Consider the following 19,735-nt stretch of genomic DNA (forward strand, 5'->3'; position numbering starts at 1 on the left):
CAGCTTTCTGATCCTGAATCCCATGGATCAGATAACTGATTTTCCATCGGATACTGGAATGAAAGATGTTCCCCACCTCACTCTTCCCCCATTTCTTCGGCAGACAGAGCCCCTATTCTGTTTCCTTGGCAAGGCAGAATAGACTTTGGAAATGCAATCAGGACTTCTTTGTGTCAGTATACTTCCCTGCCAATTCTCACACTGAATAACAGACAGACTTCAGTGCTGCCACGAGAAGAGCCCCAAGATACCACCACCACCACCACCATCATCGTTTTTGTTATTCCAAATCAATTCACTTAAGGGTGTGGTTATGGACTGTAACACACTGGTCTATTGTGGGTTAGTTAGATGTTTTTTGATTTCCTGTTAACCAACACTTGATACTGTATTATATCCAAGAAAGGATAGTATACAGTCCAAGGTCTAAGAGTAGCAAGTGCCCCGCTAGGCCATATTTCAACCACTACAATATTATGCAAGAAATATTAGTCTGTAAACATGGAAACGGAGTAGTTAAAAATTGTTGGGAAAAGAAATAATGAAGCTGCTTTATACTGGAGAAGACACGTGTCCCTAAATGCACATGCTGTCATCTGGAGTCAACTTCGAACCAAAGGCTTATTCACTATTTATCCACTTCAACCTACATTCAGAAGGCTTCTCCGGGCAATCTTTAGAAAAGTTTATCGTTAGGGGTGTCCTAATTTATACCTTTTCATTGGCTGCGCAAGGGACGGAAGCCGGATCACTTTAAACCACGTGAGCTGCGAGCCAGCCTTTGCCCTTACCTGACATGAGGGCAAGTGAAAGTCACGAGGCTTTGGGAACCGATGCTGAGCATGCGTGAAAAATTGCGCATGCTCAATTGACTAGAATGGGCGGGTTTGGGTTTTGTTTTTTTTCCCACTCTTTCAGCACTGCACCTACATTTTTGATTCTTGCTGAACAGCTTCGTCCGGAGAAGCAAGTATCCGAAGGCGTCACGGAAGAATAGTGGGATGAGAAAAGTCAGTAGTTGGTATTAACGCTACGCTTGTGGACCTTGCTGCAAGAGGGAGGCGCGAGCACACGGCTGGAAGCAGTTGAAGGAAGAAGTGACTGGTTGAGGGGGCGTGCGCCATCTTCCGGCTGGGCGGTGGTAAGGCGGGAAAAAGGCGGAAGGTAATGGGAGGGACGTAGCCGTGCGTTAAAAAAGGGACCACAGGCTCGCTGCGTTAAAAATGGGATCACAGCGAAGGCGTGGAGGAGAGTCGGGTGTTCTTTCAGTGGCTGGACATCTCAAGAATGGCTTCTCTCAGGAGCTGCGCGTGCGCTCCCGTCCTCTAGTTCTCTAATATTGTATGCTGCCCTTCTGCAGAGGGGTAGCTTTGTTGGTCTGCTACACCAAAGAGAGGAAAAATAACAGTAAATAGGGCATAAGGGGCCAGCGCTCCTAAGATGATGCTCCTGGGTTCCATCTTACCTTTTTAGGAGATGCATTTTATGAACTGCAGCAGTTTATAGGCATATCCCTTGTTTGTTAAAGTGCTAGATTCCAGATTTGACCGCTTACTATTTTATTTAGAGCCACAGCAGACGGGGGCTGCAAAAATCCTGACCACCCCAAAATGGCAGCAACAAGATACAGAAGATTTGCTGCCGGCTACTGGTAGTCCTAATTTTATGATTAGGATGTACAAAATTTGGTACAGCCTCTGTATTTTTGAATACTGGATTAACAGAAGTTGTTTTACGGTGTGCAGTTTTTCTTTCCAGATAAGCCACGTTGACATCATTTTCTCTTCCACACTGCTGTGGAAGGAAGAGACAGCAGCTCCATCCTCCTTTGCTTTCAGCGTACCTCTTTTTAGACTGTCCACCTGAAAGATGTTTCATTCAAGCCCTGTCTTTTCTTGGTTACAGAGAGAAATATGAATTGGATGCCACCACTAGAGAATTTGGCCCGTTTATATAGTGCTTGCAAGCAGCTGCGCTCTCTGGCTTACCGAAAACAGTGGAAGTCTGTCCTGTCCTCTGCCTACCCCGTGTGCCCTGTTCAGCTGCACCCTCTGCTCTGGCAGCCAGACACCACCTCACAATTCAGGCTTTTCACCACCAAGGAGGTAATTAACAGTTACTTTATTCTTGCCTAGAAGGACTTTTGTGTGCCTCTAGCTAAGAAATAAAGACAATGTTGTTTATAGAGGGAAGCTCCACTGAAGCTTCTAAAGGCAGATAATGCACTAGAGATACATATAAATATCTTAAACTTTCCAAACAAGCGTGCGCATGCTTTTTGCCCCCTTGGCCTTGAAAAAGAAGAGCGACCTGTCCAAAATGCATCAGTGTGGCACAACCAATTGATAACATTCTTTACTTTTCACAAATGTTTTGAAATGTAGTTAAGGGGAAAAGCTCTAAGTTCACTTGATGCTGTGCCCTTTTCAAGCATCTGTATTCTATTCAGTGAATGTGAGCACAGGGAGATCTTTGCACATTACTATATGTGACAGCTTCCTGGGAGAATATGTGGGCTTCCCTGGAAAAGTATTAAAATGGTTTTCAGCAGGAATTATTTTGTCAAGCTTCAGTCAAGCCTAGTTTTGGCAAGAAATTAACAATTGGAGAAGAAGAGGAGTTAGCACAGCTTCATTGCCATGAGCCCAGACAGGCAACCTTAGCATTTGGGGGGAGGCAGAAGGTTGAAATGTGGGTAAAAAAACACATCACATATACTCACAGAACCTTTTTTCCCTTAGGGAGCAGGGAATTTTCTTGTTTATTTTTAAACTTTATATGCCTATTTAAGACTTACACAAATTTCATCTGTTCCATACCTCATTTTTCAGCAGTCATATTCAGAATGAGTTCCAGGGGCCCCAAAAATGGTTTTGGAGTTGGCCACTTTAGTACAGAAAGTATAGGAGGCTACAGCCCTTTTCTCCAAGCGGTTGTGTCATTTTTTCCCCCACTTTATCCCCAAGCAGCTCACCATCTAACTTGCAGTCCTAATCACCAGTATTCAAATACAGGTCTACAGCAGATGACATCACCCAGCTAATCTTGACCGATACTAAAAATTAAGTAAGGTTGAACTTTTGAGCATGTATAATTTCCCTCAAAGGAATTGCATTAGTTCGTATTGCTCTAAATCATACTCCTTGTTTCGTTTTGGCTCAGTATGTTGTGTGAACCCAATGCAGTTTGAAAACCATTGTGGCTTATTTAATAAATAGTGGTTTAGTTTAAGTTCATATCTTTCATGAGATTTGTGAGAATCCAGCCCTTTAGTTTAAGGCTTAGTGTATTGTGGAAACCCAGAAAATGAGTTGATCCAGTAACTAAATATATTGTTCTTAAACTCTGTTGTAGAGAGAGAAATTGAGCAAAGTGAAACTGAAACCTGTGCGGTTGAAAGCAAAGAAACAAGAGGTTGAGATAAGGTCCAGAATGACTGTGGAGGAGCTTGCAAAAGCGATGCATAAAGATATAGGTGAGCCTGTTCCTTCAAACAATGCATAGAATTTACAAAAGGAGCAATTCCTTGATCTTCCTTTCATCTGATTCCTGACTGAAGTCTTTGTGCATCTTCACTTGTGAAACCCACATATTTACAGTTTCAAATGTAGGGCCATCTACTACAGAAAAGAGAAAAGACCACAGGGCACTGGCTGTCCTCAATTCTAGCAAAAACTTATGATTTCTTCCTTATTCCAGTCAGTTTCTGATCTTTGGGTATAGATACACATAGATCAGATTACCCCTGCCTTTCCTTTTTGTATTTCCTTTCCTCTTATTTTGTGGATTACTGCCTGAGAAACAGATCTGTCCTAATATGCTACCTGAGACTATTTGTGCTCATGCTTCAGAGCTGTTTTAGGCATAGAAAAGAATGAGTATATAACACTTATCCTTATAACTAGTGGACAGTAAGATGCCTTTGGATTGGCCAGTTTGGTGTAAGGCATCGGGAGCTTGGCCTTCTTCATCTGCCTGATCAATAGACCAGTACCTTCTCTCAGAAGCCAGTTCTCTATTTTTAGATTCTAGCAATTGACTTTGAGGATTACAGGATATAAAACATACCCTCCAGGTCTAGATTTAACCACTTATTACCTTGGGTGACCTTGCAATACTGGTCAAGGCATCACTTTTGATGCCAGATTGATAGATGGTTTATGAAGTTCTTTCCTGAGGATGCAGGAACTTTTTAAGGGCATCATTCCCAGACATCTTTTTGCATTGGAATTCATCTGTATGATGGTTTAAAAGTGGGGGTTTACTTATGTGCAGTGAACATCCATCCACTATGTAGATTACCAAATTATGCCTCTGCTATTATTCCTTTAACCCACTTTCTAGCCAAAGCTTGGTACTGAAAATCCTAGTGTCTGCTGTGCAGTGGTTTAACAAACAGACTTTATTTCATCAGAAAAGCAAAATATTACAGTGCTGAAAATTGCCATTTCACTGCTGTATTTCAGCATTGTCATCTTGAGAAAATCTGAGACTATGGAAATAGGTGTAGGAGACTACATGGAGGACATAGATGGCCCACCTGCTCTATGGAGTGCTTGTTATCAGCGGTAGAGCAGGTACGAAGTACAAAATGAGGTCCCACTTTCATTCCCCTGGTACTGGCAATTAACTCATTCCAGTTTGCTGATCTGGGCAATGAATGCTCATGCTAAGATCAGCTTTCTTTTCCATTACAGGTAGTCCTCAATTAACAACCACTCATTCAGCGACCATTTGAAGTTACGACGGCGCTAAACGAGTGGCACTTATGAGAGGTCCTCAAAGTTCCCGCCCTGTAGGACCCTGCAGTCACATGATTGCAATCCAGGTGCTTGGCAACCAGCCTGCACTTATGACAGTTGCAGCATCCCACATTGCGTGATCGCCATTTACAACCTCCCCTGCTGGCTTCCCACAAGCAAAGTCAATGGGGAAGCCAGCAGGGAAGGTTGCAAGTCACTCCGGTAAGTCGCTCGCACTCCCACAGCTTTTCCCCCCAAGGATCTTGTACTCCATAGCGTGCATATGCACACCCACAGCACCTCCCAACCTATGGTGGCCCACCTATGCACCTTCCCTGGAGCAGCCATTTGTGCTGTGCCAGCTGCCCACACACCCTTACGCACCCAGCAGCAGCCATCCCCAGCCCCACTGCGATTGCACCAGCCACCTGCGCACCCTTGTGCACCCAGCAGCAGCCACCCTCACCGTGCCTCAGTGGCCATCTACGCACCTTCCCCCACCTGGCAGCAGCCACCCCTGGCCCCACCACACCTCAACAGCCACCTGCATACACTCACGCACCCTCCCCTCCCCAGCAGCAGCCACCCCCAAAGCTGCACTTGCACCAGTCACTTGAGCACCCTCACACACTTAGTAGCAGCCACCCCCAGCCCCACTGTGCTCGCGCTGCACTACAACAGCCACCCGCACACCCTCACACAACCTCCCCCGCCTGGCAGCAACCAACTCTGGCCCCACCGTGCTCATGCCACACTGTACTGGCCACCCGTGCATAACTCTCCCACACAGCAGCAGCCAACCCCTGACCTGCCACTCTTTTACTGTACCTTGATGGCCACCCACGGACCCTCCCCCACCAGGCATCAGCCACTTACCTGCTCCCTGACCTGCTTGCAAGCCACCTGGGACTTGTGACTTCCTGCCAACTTCCCCATTGACTTTGCTTGTTGGAAGCCAGCAGGAAGTTGTGAGAAGGTCCTCATTTAACAACAGCAATGGGGAGTGCCAGGATTGCTGTCGCTAAGTGATGCAGTCATGTGATGTTGCGCTTTACAGCCACATCGCTTAATGATATAAATTCCAGTCCCAGTAACCACCGTTAAGCGAGGACTACCTGTACACGCTACTTGAAAAAATTTCATGCTGTTCTTTAAGAACATGAAGCAGGAACATATGATAAATATCTGCTTATTGGAGAGTTTTGGAGCAGGGCTTATGTCACTCATTAGCTCTTTCTAATTGTTTCAGTATTTCCTGCATTTCCAGTATCACAAAGGTTTCATAGGGGATGCTTGTACAAATGTCTTTGATTCTCTGGAGTATTTTTCAGCCATCTGCTTCCTGTGTGCCTAAACAGCTTTCATCTGAAAACAAGTTTAAATTACAAGAATTCTTCAACTGACTCCCTTTAGTCTTTTTTCATTGCATAAAATATATTTAATAGTGTGGTGCTAATGATAACAACATTGAAATCTGACAAAGCATCAAGGTATCTGATGGCTGCTCTGGAAACCGGAACTTACATGACAAAAGATTTTCTCCAGTTAGTGCTGCTTTTCATAGGCCTCTTCCTTGGTTGGATCATTGCTCAATGAATGTTCTGTTTTTATACTCAGATCATGTGTATGAAGCCCTGCTGAACACAGACATAGATTTAGATTCACTAGAACCAGATTCAGTCTTGGAAACAAATTGTATCAAAGACATCATTAAAAAATCTGGCATGCAGTACAAATGGGCTGAGCTGAAAGAAGAAAAAGTAAAAGAAAATAAAGATGTGGTTAGAAGGTAACATCTCTGGTTAAATTATTTTTGATTGCTGTGTTTATACATAACATATGCATATATGTAACCCACTGTATACAAAGTGCAGAAAAAGATGGGTCCGTGGAGATTGACTTTTGCTACCTGTCAATCAACACCTAAACCAAAGCCAGTTTTACCCAAACATGTTCTGTCTATTCTGTGCAAGCTACAATCTATAATTCAGTTAAATCACTAGGAGGCACATACAGTGTACTGACTCTCTCAAAGCCACAGTTTAATTTTTGGATAAAAGTAAATCATGAAAATGTTAATTGGAACATTTCATTAATAACAGATAAATTATATTTCAAATGTATATTTAATTATATTATAGCTACTCATGTTCACTATGAAAGCATGTTCAGTGTTGAACTATCTTGCTTGAGCCTCATTCTTTTAGCTGTCTCATCAACTCCATCTGCTCAGGACTTTCTCCATCTTTTCTTCTCATCTCATCGACTCCTACTTCATATATTTGTTTTGCAATTTCATCCTCATTCTCTCTATATGAGCAAACCACCTCAATGTATTTCTTTTATACTGGTCACTCACTTTTGTATTCAATCCACGTTAATTTTACATTCATCCATTGTTTATCCAATCTCTTTTTTTTCACCCTATTCCCACTGCATTTAACTTAGTTTTATGTATCCCCTGACATATTCAATTCTTGTTTCGATATTACATCAAGCAAGGCACACCCTTATATGCATTTAAACTTCTTTCAAGAAGCATTCTTTCCTCTCAACAGACCATAATACTACTGCAACCTTTCTGCTATATCTTAAAAATTCTCCATCCATATCCTTGTCTTCAGTAAATATTCTACCAAGATAGACAAATGCATCTATTTATTCCTCCTTTTTGCCATTTATATATAACTTGCATTTGTTCACTCCATTTTCCTTGTTAGATAGGTTTTTGATGCATTCATTTTTTCAGATCCATGTTCATACAATCTGTCTAACATTTTATCTGAACAACACATTTTTAACATCAAAAATCTGGTGGCAAAATGGCAGCATTTTCTGACCATTTTCCATGGATAGGTGCAGTTAAGGGTGAGATTACACAGTTTGCTTCCCAGAAGTTATCCATTTCTACCCTTAAAGTGCCCTTTCCAAACACCCAAAAACACACTGAAAAACATTCAGCTTTCCTTCTTGTTAGTGATATGACATGCTGTTCACTGAAAGGTTAGGAGGTTGAGTTGTGGTTGCCAAACCTTCAGAAATTCCCTATTTGTAATTTAGCCATGAAAAACATGTTTCCTTCTTATGTAGAAAGAATACATCCTGAGGACACTCTGGCTCTGAGCTGTTAGTTGTTATGGAAAATTGAAATATAGAGATTGGGAATTTTAAGGGAGTTGTAGAAGATACTAAACATAAGAAGGGTTTATTTCATGTACAAACTGAATGTGTTGCTATTGGTTGCAGGCCTCCTCAAAATCCAGCTTTATTAACCCCCAGGCCTCCAGTTATTACCGTACTGGGCCATGTTGATCATGGAAAAACTACATTACTTGATAGCCTGCGAAATACTCAGGTGGCAGCAATGGAGGCAGGAAGTATAACACAGCATATTGGTGCCTTTCTTGGTATGATTTGAGTATTGTTCTTACTCACCTTTGGATGAGGGATAAAAAGTGTGACTTTCCAGATGATGGTGGACTTCATTTCCCATTATTTCTCATTGGCCATGTTGGTACAAGCAAATAAACATTATTGTTGCATTGCTTTTATCTTACGAATCTAAAAATAGCCTAAATATTTTAAATAAGTACAACAGCATCTGGAACATCTTGGGTTTCATAGGCTTTCTTTAGATTGTCTATGCCAGCTAAACTTATTGAATATAAAACTTTTTTTTGTACTTACTATAAAAATAATATTCACTAGATATTGTTTGAGTTAAGCAAAGTTAGTGGAGAGTATTATTTAAGGGTCTATCCTAAGATTCAAAGTCTCAGATTTGAGTTTTTACTGTGATGTGAATTCAGGAGGTGGCCTTAAGCAAGCAATACTTTCTAAGGTTGTCAATCCCTCATCTGCAGTCATTATTATATCAAAAATTTATTATTATAAAATGATAATACAATTTTGATATTGTCATGACCATGTAGTTTTTTGCTCAAGGCCACCTCATGAATTCACAGTAAAGTAAAAGGATTGCAAGAAAATAATGTACCTGAAATGAACAAAAAAATCTCCAGCTGTCCAGAACTGGAGGGAGGGAAGCATCTAATACTTCTCAAGGGGGAGGAGAAAACAGACAATCAGTGGTATGAGATTAGTGAGGTAGGAACCAGAAGTTGCCAGGCAAGAAAGGTTATTATGTTAATGTATCTCAACTACTTCCTAGGGCCACCAAGTAACCTGCAAAATATCTGTTAATTCAGAAGGGCAGGAGAGTTTAAAATATGGATTCTATATATAAAGGCTCTGCAGTCAGCAATCGACTGTTGTGTAGGAGGCTTCCATTCCTGTCTGCAGTAGAGTCTAATTTAGCTGAGTCATGCCTGGGTGCCTTTTGCCGAGTTTAGCTGAGAGCTGAATTCAGGGTTAACTATATGGAGACTAGTGATTTACTGCCAAACCTGGGTGTGAAATCTGACGAACAGCCACCTCACCTTTCCTTGGAGTAAGGTGGCCTCAAGAACTCAAGTTTCAAGTTTTAGCTAGTTCATATGAAGTATCCCAGTCTGGTCAACAGCAACTAAATGCACATTACCCAGTCTATTTCCTGGTGTCAGAAAACAGATCCTAACTAGTTTCATTGCTGAACCTATTATAGATTATAGAGCAGGTGCCTCTATCGGTGGTGTATTGGTCTTCAACATGCATAATTTCCATCCACGCTGATTGTTACATGAGAAAATTATAGTCCAACATATCTGCAGGATGCCACTTTGCACTTTGCACTTAGCACTTAGCACAACTAAACATGGACTATAGAAAAGTGACTATACATTTTAGGCAATTTCACTGTTTAGAATTTAGAGTTTTACTTGTATGAGGAATAGTTATAAATCTGATGGAAGCAGCTGTTGGTTTAGTATGTTCTGTGAAAATGGTGTGAGAAGCATTGAACTCTTATCCAGAAGATACTGTATATGTTTCCAATTGTTTTTGCAGTGCAGTTGCCTTCTGGGGAGAAGGTAACATTTCTGGATACTCCTGGACATGCTGCGTTTTCAGCCATGAGGGCAAGAGGTACACATATCACTGATATTGTTGTACTGGTGATAGCTGCTGATGATGGTGTGATGGAGCAAACTGTGGAATCCATTCAACATGCTAAAAGTGCTAAAGGTATCCATAGATTTTGTTTTCCTTGGGTGAGTTGGAGGAAGAGATAAGTACCACTGTTGACATATTACATACAGCTACTGAATACTTTATTTTTTGAAGACCTGTTAGTCATCTGGAACAAATTAGATATGTATCTGAAAGTTGCTCCTCCCCATTCTTTTTCTCTTAGTTCCAATCATTGTTGCCATCAATAAGTGTGACAAACCTGAAGCTGATCCTGAAAGAGTAAAGAAACAACTACTGGCTCATAATATTGTTTGTGAAGAGTATGGAGGAGATGTTCAGACTGTTCCTATCTCTGCACTAAAGGTAATGCAAATCAGTTTCAGTGCCGTCCCTGAGCTAAATGTGTGTCACATTTGCCTGTTTATTTGCAGTAAAAAATTGATTTTTCAAAGGCCACATGACGCAGCATTGGGCAGGGATTTTAGGAGAGGAAGACTCTCACCCGAACCTCTACCTCCTGCGCCCAGCTGTTTGTAGAAAAGCAGTCCTTTCTCAGCACTGAGCAGGAAAACTTCCTAATGAGGAAAAAATACTTTGCTCTGATATTTCTTTCTGGGTACTGAGCTTGGAAGATGTGATGAAAGAGCCTATAGTCAGCCACCAATGTACTCTAGATTTTAAGCCAGCAGATCTTCAGGGAATCTTCCATGTGTACTGAATGATTTACAATGACTGTTAAAAGTCCTACCTTTTCTGAACTACTTTTGACTTTTCTGATCTAGAGTAATAACCTGATGAACTTAAAAGAGGCAGTTGTAACTCTTGCTGAGGTGATGGAACTGAAAGCAGATAGCACAGGCCTCATGGAAGGTGTTGTAATAGAGTCTCGCACAGATAAAGGGAAAGGGTGAGCATACGTATTTTCATTCCATTTCATTCTTGGCTAGGAGTTGCTTTAGCATTTCCAATAGCACAATTAAATAAAAATGCATAATGATAATTCATCATCATCATAATTTTTACTACGGTTTTAGACCAGTACACATAATGATAATTAAAATTTAATAACAGTCTTTTAAAAAAATAAACTTTCTTGATTTAAAACATGTATTTTTACATAGAAGAGATTTCTTCTAGAAAAACCTGTTTGCTTGGATTTAATCTCTCCTCTCTCTAGCACTCCAATAATGCATCAATGTGAAATTTGCATTATTTAATAGCTGTTGCAGACAGTTCCCATAATTTCTACCTGTAGCACATACTAGGCTTCCTACTACACCTGAATTGGAAAAAAAACTTTAATTAAAAAAATGAATGGAAAGACAGCCTGCTGCAAAGCAAAGCACTAGAATCCAGCACCATATTAATTGCCAAGGAAGTCTTTGAGTCTTACTTGAGTCCCATAAGCATTCATAGAATGATTGCAGCCCAGCACTTTGTCTGGAAGAGTAATAACCAGTCCACCCCCTCCAAAAAAAGGTAAGCTGAGAGTAGTAGGGAGGGTGAGTGGATGGGGCTAGAAAAAATGACAAAAAGCATTTTTACAAATTTACTTGTAAAAACATTTGGTGATTCCAAAATGCTGCTCCCCATGACAGCCATTTTGTGGATAGCAAGCCTCCCTCTGGCAGCCATTTTGAAAAAGTATCCCCCAAATCCCGAGAGTTTATAGGATTAGGGATGGAATAAGAGAATCAAGGAGGAGACCTTAATAAGGTGGAGTTGCCTAAGGACCTTGGCCTGGTCATTATCTCTAGCTAACCTGGTTAGCAGAATATTTCTGAAGATAATTTGGGTGAAAAAAACCTGACCTGTTTTATAGATGGGAAAGATAAAAGTATGCTAATCTCTGTCAAAGTAAATTTTAAACTGAAAAAATATACAGATGTATTACAGTATTGACATAATAAAGCTCTATAAAGAGGCTTACACATTAAAACATATATTTCATTGTGAAAATCAAACCAAATGCCATTTTTCTTTTTACTTGCCTTCCACCTGACCCCAGTCCAGTAACCACTGCCATTATCCAAAGAGGCAGTCTGAGAAAGGGCTGCATTTTGGTTGCTGGAGAAACCTGGGCCAAAGTGCGGCTGATGCTTGATGAGAATGGCAAAATCATGGAAGCTGCTTCTCCTGGTATGCCTGCGGAGATTGTGGGGTGGAAGGAGGTCCCTGCAGCAGGAGAAGAAATCCTTGAAGTAGAGTCTGAGGTACAGCCCATTTCTTGTTTCACTGTTCAAATGTAATGCTCTAGACTTATCTCTGTTCAATGATTATCCAAAGTTTCAGTCCTCAGGATGCACCAGAAGAAGAGCTGCAGAAATGAAATGCCAGGGAGAAGGAATGTGTTTTTTTCAACATGTGGAGGTAGTTTAATTCTAGCAGGCAAGAGTATACTATTTTGTCTACTGCACATGGCACTTGCTAAAACTGGACCCATATTTTAATATCTGTTGATGATTCATTTAGTTGAGAAAGTAATATTGGTTCTGTTTTAATTTCTGATCAAACACCAGTAGTAATGCCTTTGTTTGGGTAAAAAAAATCCCAACTAGGGGGAAGTGACAATTTAATTTTTTTTGTTGGAAGATGTTCAGTTCATTGAGAAACAATAAATGTACCAATTTTTTTTTCAAATTAAAAGAGAGTCAACTAATTTGGGGATAGTCTAGGATATATTTAAAGCTTTTGTTTGGGGTAAGCTAAAAACTTATGCCTCTGCAGAAAAAGATGTATAAATTACAGTATAGAAATTCTATTTGCATAAATTATAATATAGAAATTCTAAATTCTATATACATTTCTAAATTACTCTAATTCTATATTTAGAGAAAAGTCATTTTCCCAGTGCTGAAGATGATCAGACACATTTGGACATTATTGGGCCAAAAATTAAAATGTGATTTTCACTCTTAAGAGAAATTGACATTTTGGAGTAAAGTTAGACCTCACTTATCTACTGCCTCATACAGTGACTGTTCGAAGTTACCACAATACTGAAAAATAAACTTTATGACCAATGCCTGCATTTGTGACCTTCGCAGCATCCCTCAGCCACATGATCACCATTACAATCAGTACATGTTGTCCTGTGCCTGATCTGTATTTTTATCCCCCTTGCAGAGCAGAGAGATTGGAGAGGAAGGGATTACAAGAGAGTAAGCAGGCACACAATGGGGAATACACATCAAAAAGAATGCAGTGGCACCAGCAGCCCCGAGAGCACTCGGGGCTGGGAGCCACAAGCACACTACACAAACAGCCTAGTGTATCCCTCATTAGTATCTAGTATAATTTTGAAATTTGAATACTTTGGTAGTTTCATCATTTTTTTTTAACTTTTTCTTCATTTTCTGTTTTTTTTTTTGCATTTTTTAGCTTTCTCACTTCTAGTTTTCTCACTTTTTTAACCAATATAGTTTAGGTTTTCTTTCTTAAAGTATATGGTTAATCAAAAACTGGTTTGATATGCTTTTCCATAAGAACTAGTATAAAAATATATTAATAGTAGTAGTAGAAGAAAATACTGCTGAAACTGAAGCTAGCTGTTGCAAGCTACCTTCATCCTGTTAGAACTGGTTTCTTCTCCCTTGCTTGGGATTGTAGAATTGTGGTAGAAACTCCTTTCCTTTTGCTCAAAGCTCATTCCAGTAGTGTACTCTCTGCTCTCTGTATCTCTAACTTCTTTTCCACCACATCAGGTAAAGTATGTTAGAAATACAGGCAAGAGTAGGTACTAAATAATTAATTGAAAACTTCAGTGGTTGAGAACCCCAAGTGTTCTGTTTCCAGTGTGGAGACTAGGGCACTAATATGCTCATGGAGATGATTTTTGATATTTACCAGCCTCCTCCCCCATTTTATTCATTTATAAGTGTGTGCACATAGGCACGTACAAATATAATTCATTCTTGGAATAAAAGTGTAAAACTGGCAAGCCACCAAGCAAAATCCCAGCTGCTAGATCATCTTTTTTTCAGGTTTATCTTGTGCCCCATGTGGACCTCATAAGCATTTTTAGAAGCTAAAAGTGATAGGTAGCTACAATGCTTTGTTTTGAAATAGGGACTGCAGGGCAGGGAATGGCAGATTGTGCTGGTATTGTATTTTGTGGGCTCATAGAAGTTGTCTGGCCATTAACAGAGACATAATAGTCTTGGATACTCATTTTCCTTCCTAGATTTCTTAGATTCATAGGTTCCTCTGCAACCATTTGTGCACATTCTAACCCCTCAAAAATCTAAGCTCTTGGAGTAACTTTATTGATGTGGTATGGAGTGCAGCAGATGGAATGATAAATTGACAGAAATCTCTTGTTTGTGGGAATTATTATTATTATTATTAGTATTACTATTACTAGATTTTTATCCCGCTTTTTTTATATGTAACTTAAGGTGGCAAACATACCTAATACTCCTGCCTCCTATTTTCCCCAAAACAACCACCCTGTGAAGTGGGTTGGGCTGAGAGAGAGCGACTGACCCAAAGTCACCCAGCTGACTTTCATGCCTAAGGGAGGTCTAGAACTCACAGTCTCCTGGTTTCTAGGCCAGCACCTTAATCGCTACACCAAACTGGAATGGAACAGCAATGATAGGAGCCAAGCCATGGTGCTAAATAAACTGGTTAATTTATTTTGTTCTGCCAAGCAAAGGGCACGTGAAGTTGTTGAGTGGAGGAGCCATGTCAAACAGCAGGAAAAAATAAAGAAAGATCAAGAAATCATAGAAGAGAAACAAAGGGCCCATCAGGAAGCCTATAAGAAGACGCGAGAGGGTTTCACGAACATGAACTGGAGAGAGAGAGCATTGATATTAAGGAAGAGCCAAAAGGATTCCCTGACTAGGCAACCTGAAAAAGACATTAAGAGTGACAAAAACATGTTGCCTCTCATTATCAAAGGTATTGTCCTTTTTTCTACTGCTTATCTATCTTTGTGCTCAGCTCTACCCTCTTGTTTGAGCTTTTGAACCTGAACCCAGCATCCATCTAGGCCCATTGGGGGAGTCTAGACTATGGACTTTCAATCACAAATTTATTACAATATTAAAATAAGCTGCTGGGAAATATTTGGATATTTGTTTTCTTTCAGAAATAGATGCCTTTGTTGCCTAATTCCCCCTCATTGAATTTAAACAGCATACATTCCCAATGCAATACTATATGGTTCATGTGCTCTGTGCAGTGCTTGAGTATGATTTTTCTTCTTTCCACTGAAACTAACTAGGTTTCTTGTTTCACCAAGGTGATGTTGATGGCTCTGTAGAAGCCATTTTGAATATTCTGAAAACCTATGATGCTAATGAGGAATGTCAATTAGATGTGATCCATTATGGGATTGGGGATATTAGTGAAAATGACATAAATCTAGCAGAATCTTTTAAAGGTAAGGAGTTGTAATCTGAGGTTATCGGGTTAATTTGTTGGACTAGCTAGAACCAATGGATTTTTGGTCTTTCATTTAATTAATTAAATTAAGTTAGGTAGTCATACACACACAGAGTGGTCTGCAGTTACTATGGGCAATTCCCACCCCCATTACAATTTAATGTCAAGTAGATTGTGGTTATATGCACATCTGATGTTGCTTATTGGGTGGCACACAAGTCTTCTTGTCAGGAAACAGAAACAATGCTCTGTATGAATTTCTGAATGTAGGATAGGTTATTCATGTACCGCCAGTGTTCATATACCGTTTTTGTCTGTAGAAACAGAAATTGGTGATGGTGGAAAATACAGACATATTTAATAACACTTTTGAAATTGGCTTTCCTCAAAGTTGTGTGGATTTTGTGCAAGTACAGAATTTGTAAATTCAGTATACAAATAAAGCAAAATGTCTAACCATAAGGACTGAAAAAGTGAGCTTGAAAGAGTGTATGCTCCCTCATGCTTAACATGGCACAGTTTAACAAAGGAGTGAACCTGAAGGAACAAGTGGACTATGGACAGTTTATGTTGATTGACTGACTAGATGCCATCAAGTCAGTGTTGACTCTAAGTGACCGCATAGATTGATTTTCTGGAGGAGGATTTGTTTCTAACCTGTTCCTTCAGGTCTTCCAATGGTGCACCCATCACTGCTGTAATTAAGGCCAGCCACTTTGCCACTGCTGGTTCTCTTCCTTTCTTTCCTTCCACCTTTCCCAACATTGTAGACTTCTCCAGAGAGCTGGGTCTTTGCATAATGTGTCCAAAGTAGGATAATTTCAGCCTGGTCATTTGTGCCTTGAGTGAGAACTCTGGGTTGTTTTATGATCAATTCGTTCTTTTTCTTGACTATCTATAGTATTCTCGGAAGCCTTCTCCAACACCAAAGTTTGAAAGCGTCAGTACTCTGTCATGCTTCTTCAAAGTCCAACTTCCACTTCCATAGTGTCACAGAGAAAACCACTGCCTGCATGATTCTGATCTTTGTAGGTATAGAAACATCCCAGCATCTGAGTACCTTTTCTAAGGCCTTCATGGCTACTGTATCAAGTGCTAATCTGTGATATAATTGTGGTTTCTAGATCCCAAAAGGTAAAAGCTATCCACCATTTCAGTATGTTCATTGTCAATTGTAAGGCTGGTTGCTGTACCTGCCATCATTAGTTTGGTCTTTATATTTAATCTTAGCACCATTTTTTTACTGCACGGCTTAACTTTCAGTACTAGAGCTTCCAATGCTTTGCACTGTCAGCTATCAGAGTAGTGTTATCAGCATAGCAGAGATGATTATATTTTTATTCCTCCATCTTTAAAACTACACTCATCTTCCAGTCCAGCTTTCCCCCCCCCCTATATATATTCCACCTATAGGTTGAATAAATAAAGGGAGGGTACACAGCCTTGTCTCATTCCTTTGCCCGTTTTGCTCTGTTCTGTCCATGCTGTGGCTTCCTGACCTGTATAAGGTTGTGCATGAGGACAATGAAATGTTCTGGGATTCCTATTTTCCTATGCACATCCCGCACCCTGACATAATTGATGCAGTCAAGGCCCTTCTGAGTCAAGGAAGCATATACTTTTTTGTTTGTATTCTTTGGCCTTCTCAATTATCCAGTGTACCATTAGCAATGATTCTGTTCCTCGGCCTTTTCCAAAGCCAGTTTGAACATCTGGCATCTCCTTTTCCATGTAGGGCTCTAATTTGCATTGGATGATGAATTTATGTACTTCCCTCTTTTTCTAAAAAGCCAAGGCTATTGCAGTTTTAGTTCATGTCCATAAAATTCAGCTTGTTACAAATTAGAGATCATGGTTTGAAATAAACTAGTCAGTTTATAAACAAGGCCTATTTCAAACCTTTGGATGTTGAGCTTCCCGAAGTTTATTTTAAACCCCAAGCTCTGCTTATTTGCAGCTATATACCAAATTTCAGAATATCCATTACTTTCCTGGCTGCCAAGGGGTTGGAAGTGTATAAACCCAGATTTTCACTTGGGGCTGTACAGGCTTATTGCCCAAGTTCAAATATTGCTGGTTTGAGGCTTATTATGGTGAATGAACCATATTGTATTAATCCAGGAAATTCTTCCTTTTTCAACAAAATAGTTAAACATATTGGCAATACACAATGCCTGGACCAGGTCTCAGTGTACAGTGCTTGGTGAAATTCCAGAACCCAAAAATGTCAGTAAATCTTTCAGCAACCGAAGCCCATTTGCCACCCTTAAAAATAGAGTAAATCCTGCAGTTTCCAAGAATATACAAACAGGCCTAAATGAATTTGCTTGGATTTCAAAGTTTAGCTTTGGGAGATAAAAATCTTTAGATTGCATCCTAGTCTTGGAGTACTTGGCATATTCTGAAGTTATTTAATAAAAGAGAAGCAACAGTAGTTTATATTTGTTCTCTTGCTCACTTGACAGGTATCATCTATGGGTTCAATGTAAAGGCACATAAATCTATTCAGCAGATGGCTGCTAAAAAGAAAGTAAAGGTGAAAATACACAACATCATCTATCGGCTTGTGGAGGACTTACGGGAAGAGCTCAGCAGCACTTTGCCTTGTGGTGCAGAAGAGCATGCGTTAGGTACATTTCAGATATTGCAGAAGTGGGCTTCTGAAAGTATCTGGTTGACAACTGGGGGGACAGAAATCTGGGCTTCATAAATTATAATCTTTGCTAAGCTGGTAGTCTCCTGTTGTATTGAGGTCTGCAACTTGTAAAATTCAAACTTAGTTAAGGCTGCCTCCTAGGATCAGGACAAAGTTTTTACAGGATGAATACTGCTAGGGCACCAATAATTCTGAAATATATAAAGAATATAAAGTCATTTTTGGCTACTGTGCTAAAGGAAATAAATCACAGAATGTTGCAGAAGTTCCTCTTTAAAAAAATCCAGTAGTTTCTAGACCTATTGACAAGATACGTATCAAGCTGAATTTCAATAGATTAAACCCAGCAGACTAAGTTAGATGTTCTCAGGCTTTTTTAAAACTCTGTATAGCTCCTGCCTTTCCCATGAAACACAAAAACCAAACTAAATTATGCAAATGAGAATTCGCTGCATGATATAACTAAAAACTACAAAAATGGGGGGGTTGTTTGGCAGATTTTAACACAAGAGGTCAAGTTGCTATGTTTATGTTGGTTTTCAGAGTCTACATTTTAACCTTTATGATTCTCATGTTCTCTTTATTTCAGGAGAAGCGGCTGTTTTAGCAACCTTTGAGGTTGATGTAGGAAAAAATAAAGTTCCAGTGGCTGGCTGCAGAGTACAGAAAGGACTACTAAACAAAAAAATGAACTTTAAATTAATTCGCAATGGAGAATGTATTTGGACAGGTAGGTGAAGTGCATTTCTGACTAGGTAGCTAAGTTGTTACTCAGGTTCTGTTTCGTTGAAATGTATGTTTTCTAATTTTTTGAAGGTGTTGCTTCTGATGAATATTTTTGCTAGATTTCATTTCCCAAAACATCATCTTATGTCTGGATTATTTCCTTAAGTATAATTTGTGCAGTTCTGTGTGAATTCTCTGCGTATGAGCCACCCTTATAGCATCACCAGCTCCAATTTCCTGAGATTTCTAATGAACTTTGCACTATTATTTGTACTGAAATTTTACTCAATTTTTTATCTAGGAAGCTTATCATCTCTGAAGCACCATAAGGAAGATATTGCTATTGTGAAGACTGGCATGGATTGTGGACTTAGTTTGAATAACAATCTAAAATTTGAAGTTGGGGATGAAATTGTTTGCTTCAGCACAAAGGAAGTTAAACAGAAGATTTCTTGGAACCCAGGATTTTAAATATTAGGTTGACTAAAATATGGCAGGACAAGAAAACTTGTACCTTCATTATCAGACTGTAGAACCTTCTGGATACTATCTTGCATTGTAGAGTTAACAGGAACATCATGTTTTAATTAGACTTCTACTATTTCTAATGTAAAATCAGCTATCGAAAATGGAAAGGACCCAAACCACGCTTTAATGGGTTTGAAACATGAGAGTTGGTGTCATCCCTCACAATGCAATCTTTACAATTCTTTATGGTGGTGTGTGCTAATGTAGTTATCCATCAATAAACAGCAAACTGATTTTGCAAGAGAGAAGCCTTACATGAAAAAGAGAGTTGTAGTATCTTTTTAGGTAATTATGCTTTTTGATAACAATGACATTGCATGGAAATGAATGAGAAAGTTACTGATACCAGTAATGGTGCAATATCAATATAAACAAATGGCAATACAATACTTCTGGAATACAATTTTGCAGCCATGAAAGCATAACAGCATGCTAATAAATGCAAGTCACCCCCTGCTTTCCTAAGAATATGTGCTATAGAAGACAGCAGTTTTATGACGCAGGGTAAAAGGACAGAAATCTTGTTAACACAACTTCTGCAAAAGGAACTAAAATTACTACCAGAGGAGGAAACAAAATACTTTTACCAAAAAGACAAAATAAAAGCAGCAAAAAACAAAAACTC

At 39.6% G+C, this 19,735-nt stretch overlaps 1 protein-coding gene across 3 annotated transcripts; it reads left to right on the forward strand.

The window, feature by feature from the left end:
* Positions 1-904: 904 nt before the first annotated feature.
* Positions 905-19,693, forward strand: MTIF2 (mitochondrial translational initiation factor 2). Of its 3 annotated transcripts, none has more exons than XM_063301409.1 (14): positions 905-1,010; positions 1,906-2,105; positions 3,355-3,475; positions 6,360-6,531; positions 7,989-8,149; positions 9,687-9,863; positions 10,033-10,172; positions 10,592-10,716; positions 11,818-12,022; positions 14,462-14,714; positions 15,058-15,198; positions 17,666-17,830; positions 18,446-18,586; positions 18,884-19,693. In XM_063301409.1, exons 2-14 carry the CDS (start codon positions 1,914-1,916, stop codon positions 19,051-19,053), a joined length of 2,163 nt encoding a protein of 720 aa, XP_063157479.1. In that variant the 5' UTR covers positions 905-1,010; positions 1,906-1,913; the 3' UTR covers positions 19,054-19,693. The 3 variants fall into 3 exon arrangements, with proteins under 3 accessions (XP_063157479.1, XP_063157462.1, XP_063157471.1); XM_063301392.1 differs by having other exon boundaries at positions 911-1,164; XM_063301401.1 differs by having other exon boundaries at positions 911-1,141.
* The last annotated feature ends 42 nt before the right edge of the window (positions 19,694-19,735 follow it).

The sequence above is a fragment of the Candoia aspera genome, chromosome 1 (assembly GCF_035149785.1).
Source record: "Candoia aspera isolate rCanAsp1 chromosome 1, rCanAsp1.hap2, whole genome shotgun sequence".
NCBI lineage: Eukaryota > Metazoa > Chordata > Lepidosauria > Squamata > Boidae > Candoia > Candoia aspera.